Source organism: Panthera tigris, chromosome C2 (genome assembly GCF_018350195.1).
Source record: "Panthera tigris isolate Pti1 chromosome C2, P.tigris_Pti1_mat1.1, whole genome shotgun sequence".
NCBI lineage: Eukaryota > Metazoa > Chordata > Mammalia > Carnivora > Felidae > Panthera > Panthera tigris.
The window spans coordinates 67,040,141-67,046,140 of record NC_056668.1 but is presented as its reverse complement, the minus strand read 5'-3'; the positions used below and the strand labels follow the sequence as shown (position 1 = coordinate 67,046,140).

General features: G+C 43.5%; 1 protein-coding gene across 2 annotated transcripts in view; it reads left to right on the top strand.

Moving 5' to 3' along the window:
- Nucleotides 1–491: 491 nt before the first annotated feature.
- ILDR1 (immunoglobulin like domain containing receptor 1) overlaps nt 492–6,000 on the top strand; it is a 29,225-nt gene continuing 23,716 nt past the window's right edge. For both annotated transcript variants that reach the window (XM_015544799.2, XM_007098375.3), the window contains exon 1: nt 492–664. In XM_015544799.2, coding sequence (XP_015400285.1) covers nt 610–664 — 55 coding nt within the window. In that variant the 5' untranslated portion in view covers nt 492–609. The remainder of the gene's footprint in view (nt 665–6,000) is intronic.

The following is a 6,000-nucleotide window of genomic DNA, read 5'->3' as shown; positions in this document are numbered from 1 at the left end:
TATTTGTCTAGTTTATACCATACACTTTAGTTTCTAGAAAACCTGAGCAAACATTATGTGCAAAAGTCATATTAGTGTGTTTTCAGTGGGGAAAAAAAGTTTTCCAAACACGCATGAGGGAATGGAAATATAACGCAGGAAATGCACCTAGACAATTATGTCCACATAAATTCTCCAAAGAGGGGTAAGAAAGTTGCTAGGGGTGAGATTTCCCAAGAACTTATGGGGGGTAAAATGGTAACGTTCTTTATAAGCGGGAAAGGTGTGGCAAGAGATGGGGTTCCAGGGAGAACTACCTGGAGTCTTGCGGTGGAAGAGGCGAGGCGGTGGCAGGTAGGAGAGGTGGCCGCAGTCCTCCGGGACCGGGGGCGGAGCAGGAAAGGGCGGTGCGCGGGGCGGGAGGCGGGGCTGAGGGGCGCGCCCCAGGTGGGGATGAGCCGGACCTCACCTGCTCGGGGACGGAGGCCGGCCCTTCCGCCGCGCCGCGCCGGGCGAGGGGAAGGCGGAGGGATTCCTTGGAGAAGTGGTGCGTCCTGGGGTGAAAGCTGTGGAAGAGAGCTGACGTGCCCCCGGAGCCCCTGAGCAGAAAGGGGCCAGGGACCGGCTGGCATGGGCCCCGAGCTGCCTGCACCTTGGCTGCTCCTCTTCACCTGGCTCCCAGCAGGTGAGCCTTGGGAAAGTGGGTCTCACCCTGGGCGCAGAGAGACAGGAAGCCATTGTTGCCTGGCCTTGCAGAGCTGGCCTCGGGCAGGACAGGGCAGGGTAGTGGAGGCCGGGGCAGCGCTCTGGTAGCTCTTGGCATAGGCACCAGGAGGTGCGGGGAGTAGCTCGAGTTTCTGCCTGTGGGAACCTGTTGTTTTCCTCATGTATTGGCCTAGGCCCTTCTGAAACAGGTGCAACTAAGAAAGAAACCCAGAGCCCCTGGGCTTCCTCCAGCAGTCTTTAGGTACATCTTAGTCTTTAAAACTGAATCGATAAAGGTGGAAGCACCACTCTTTTGATTCCTATTTACTTTGCTTATTTTATAGGACTAAGCCATGTGGCTGTCTGCTAACCATGGTCAGTGTCCCTATTCTACTTTCTTTGTATCCACTCACTTTCCTAACTCTTCCCCCTTGCTCAGTATCTCCCCACCAGGCGCCCAACCACCCACCCTTTATCCTCCCTTCTCTTAACTTTCCTACCCTGTCTGCTTTGGAAAGCATGGTTTTTGTGTCTCAGTGTATCTCTTGGAAATATGGCAGGAGTGTCTATCTGCATGAGTAAAATCAGGTGAAAGGATAGCTGAATGACTGCAGGACTTTCAACCCTTTTCAAGTAGGATGTAGGTGTGACCTTGCAAACAAGAATGTATGAGTGCCCTTGGAAATTCTTCCCTGTTTCATTTCATTTTACCATCCCTTGTCCCCTTTTTAGGAATAACTGCCCTCTTATCTCAGTGGGAAGTCAGCTCAGTTTGCTCACAGACCAATTTGAGTCTTGTATTTTTCTGAAGGAGATGTAATTTGAAGTTATGGGCAGAGTTTCATTTTTACCAGCTTGATAGGACATGAAAATCACTTAGGTGTAACTAAATCTCATTCAGACAAGATTCTACAATAGCTTAAGCTTAATGCTGAGAATAAAAAGGAGGGAGAATTGCAAAAGGGTGAGAAAACTGGAAAATCAGTATCCCTAAGACCCTCTGGCTCACACCGTTTTCTGCAGGATCTATGTTCTATCAGTTGTCTGAAGCTAAGAAGGCTAGGTGTCCGACACATGATACACAAGGAAATGGACTAAACCTCACCTAAATTGAAGTGCCCCAAATTCCACCAGAGTAGTTACCAACTGGGACTGTGACAGCAAAATCATAAAAATCCCAACTTCTCACAGTCCTCTATCCTGTGCGTTATGTGTTCAGCTCAAGTTCCATGGCAGCTAGGGATTTCTGAAGCTGCTTGAGCTACCTTTTCAAGAAAATAGAGGTCTACTCCCATCTCCCCCCTTTAGCACCCTATCCCCAGATTAGGACTTTGTAGCCAGCAGTCATCCAGGTCAATAGAATAAGAAAAGAAGCCTTACAGACAAAAATTTTATTAGGGTATAAACCCCAATCCTTAAATCATCAGCATACTGTTCTAAAAGCTGTTCTATTTTTATGAAGAATATTGAACACTGAAAAATTTTCAAATACAGCGACTATAACCAAAGGGTATATTCTTTATAGTAAGCAGATTGCTAAATGGACAGGGGCTTTAGAAAGTGGAGCTCCAAGTGTTCAGGAACCAGCCATGCAGTGTTAGTAGCCAGGATGCCGAGGTGGTAAAATTATACAGACTGCTGTGTTTGCCTGGCATTCTTTATTTTTTTTATTAAAAAAAATTTTTTTGGTCACATTTATTTACTTTTGAGACAGAGCATGAATGGGGGAGGGTCAGAGAGAGAGACACAGAATCTGAAACAGGCTCCAGGCTCTGAGCTGTCAGCACAGAGCCCGATGCGGGGCTCGAACTCACGAACCGTGAGATATGACTTGAGCTGAAGTCGGACGCTTACTTGAGCTGAAGTCGGAAGCCTACCTGCATGACCAACTAGAGAAAGCTGAATTCACAAAAAGTCCTAAGTAACATCTAATCTCACTTTTCTTTTTTTTTTTTTCCTTTTTATTTTAGAGAGACAGAATGCAAGGGGGGGGTGGGGAGAGGGGCACGGGGAGAGAGAGAGAGTGAGAGAGAGAGAGAGAGAGAGAGAGAGAGAGACAGACGATCTTAACCAGGCTCCATGCTCAGTGCAGAGCCTGATGCAGGGCTTGATCTCATGAACCGTGAGATCATGACCTGAGCCAAAATCAAGAGTCAGACACTCAACTGACTGAGCCACCCAGGTGCCCCAGATTTCAACTTTATTTCATAGGTGAGAAATTGAGATTTCAACTCTTCAGACTCCAACAGTTTGAGGGGAAATAGCTATTTTAGCAGATATTTTCCCCGAATATGTGTAGAAGGTATATATAAAAGAAAAAGCTTCATCCAGCTATTTAATGTGCATTTGGATTTTGCATCCACAATGTTTGTGTGACTCTGGTCAAGTTACTGAAAGCCTGCAGTAAACAGGGATGATTATAGTACATATCTCATAAGGTTTTTGTGAGGATTAAGTGAAATGAAGATTTTAAGGCACTTAATATAGTGGCTGAAACAAAGTGAGGGTTTAATGAATGTTAGCCACGGTGGTGAGGTGATGATACTCATGATTTAGATCCAAGTAGGATATTTTAGAGCTAGCTTGAATGAAGCAATTTAAGTTTCCCCTCCTCCTCCTTCCCCTATAGCTAAGAAACTGCAGTTAATAGTCAGTGGACTATCAGGTTGGAATTCAGAATCTGCCTCTTACTAGCTGTGACTTTGGAGGAATTCAATTCCCTTCATCCAGAAAACAGGTGAAATTCCTGATAAGCCCCTCACAACCCCCACCCTCCAGTCCCCATAAGGCCAGCTCTTGTTGGATGGCTTAACATCAAGCACAGGGTCTACAAAATGGTCATCACTCAGGAAATACTGCCCCCACCTCTTCATTTTTACACGAAACTTCCTAAAATTCCCTAAGATCAAACAGAAATCAAACTACTTTTCTCAGTTCCGGTATCTACCAAAGAAGTGCTTTTCAAACTTTTTTTACAGCTCTCAGAAATACAGTTTATGTTGTGACATGGACACATGTATAAGATTTATAAAACAGAAACGAGCACACACACACACACACAAACCCATTACTATGTTGGGTAAAAGAATAACAGATTGATATCACATATTATTTTAATAACATTTAAATAAGTAGAAAATAGTCTCCAAATTAACACTAAATAGAAAAATCCAGTAAGTTGATTTTCTCAAGGTCTGCTGCAGATTGCAATATGAGCTTTGGAAAATCCTAGAGTATGTTCATTTTGATCCAGCACGCTGTTCTCTTCTGTTTCTAAAGAAGAGTTAACCCAAGCTTCTAGTTAGCATCCAGGCTTCTGTAGTTGTTAAGTGTGGGCCATTAGTGAAATCATGTCAGATTTGGGTACTGGCAAGTCTAGTCAGTGTGGCCTGGGGCCCTGATGGAGCCTCTCAGGTCCCGGAGTCCTGGGAAGTTAACCCCAGTCCCTGTGCTCTGAGCTGTGGAGAGATCAGTTGTCATTGTTTTTGTTCATTTTTGTACTTTTTCAAAGTTTTTTTTTCTTTAAAAAGAAATGTTTAGCACACAAGTGATACTTGCCCCTTAAAACAAAACATTAAGATAATCTAAAGTAGGTTCTGCAGCCTTTTGCATTATTGGCTGATAGTTCTGGTTACCTCCATTGAGCCTCAAAGTTTATGCCTGGAATGAAAGTTTAGTTTTCCACCCAAATTCTAAAAGAGTGTGTCTCATTTGGGCTTTTGTGAATTTTTTAAAGATTATAGAGTGGTGTTAACTTACAGATTCACTCAACTATCAACTTGTATTATCATTCTTTGCGAAATGAGCCGGCTGATTCTAAGACACAAGATTCTTAGCATATAGACCAGCAATTTTCCCTTGGTGATGGGGGTAAAGTGTGGGATCACACTGAAGACTGAATGACATCTCGATTCACAATGTAGTGGATAGGAAAGCGGAGTTTCTCAGGCTGAGGAGGGTGTGGGTGATGGTTGGGAGCTGTCCATTTGGCTCCTTCCTTACCTCCATGGGATCCCTGACGTACCTCCCCAGAATCCCAGGACTCTGCCAAACTCAAGTAGAACTCACTCCCTGTCTCTGTCTGTCTTCCTCTTTGGACCAGTTTTGCAGGTAAGGAAATCTGTGTTCAGGAAAGTCACAAGTGCCAGGTTGACATAGTAGACTTAGGACCAGAACCCTGGCATCCTCATTTTTAGTACATTGCTCTTTCCCCTGTTTCATACCATGGATTAAATTCGTTTTGTCTAATTGAATCCTAGTATGCAGAAGTAGAAATAGATTGTCTAACTAAATGCTACTTATTAAACATGTTGCCCCAACAACAATGCAGTGGAATGAGATGCTGATAATTAATGTATCATCTGCCTGGGTTTCTTTCAGCCCAGTAGTGTGTTTCATTTTATCCTTGGGGGAGAATTAAATTTGTGTTTAAAGAATTGGGAAGATTCAGGTCATGTCTCATATTTCCCTCATCTTTATTTCTGTATCTTTCAATCTGTGAATCTTAGGATAAGGTGGGGTCAGAAGAAAGCAGTTTTGACACTTTCTTCATTTCCCAAACCTTGTTCTATTTCTTAATCCCAGGCTTTGCCCCTTCTTTTCTATTCCAGGTGATAAACCTCACACTAGCCTATTTTAAGCACCTTAACCATCTTGCCTCTTTTCTGTCTACTTCCAACCAGCCTCTACTCAGACGATAGGTTAACCTACCTGGGTTCATCTTTTTCACCTTCATTTTATTCCTCCAAGAACCTCTATTAGATCCCCATAGCTTATAGAGTGGATTAAAGCTCTTTGTTTGGATTTCAGGGCTCACTCATTCTTGGCCTCACTCACTACTTTGGGCAGCCTTCTCCCGCTGATATGGGGATGCTCTTGTACCCCCTTTCCCAGCAATACACACCCTTCTTTGTTTTTTTGTCTGCCACCCTACAAATGGTTAACTTTATTTGTTTTCTATACTTTTAGAGCACTTAAAATTTGTTCCAAGCAGTTTAGCCTGTCTTGTATGAATTTGTTTTTACTCAGCAAATGTTTAATGCATACCATGTATAAGGCACGCATTAATGTATAAGGCCAGCCATGTATAAGGCTGGCAAACACTAGCTGTGTGGTCCTGAACCAGTTACTTCATCTCCCTGAGGATTTTTCTCATTTATGAAATTGAGATAAAATAAGGCTTATCTCATGGGTGTTTTTACAAAGGTTAAATGAGATACTATATAACAAAGCACCCAAGACCATGGCTAACAACATAGCAAGTGCTCAGTATATATGTTTCCTCCCCTGTGTAGCCACATGCTTAGCACCACCCTG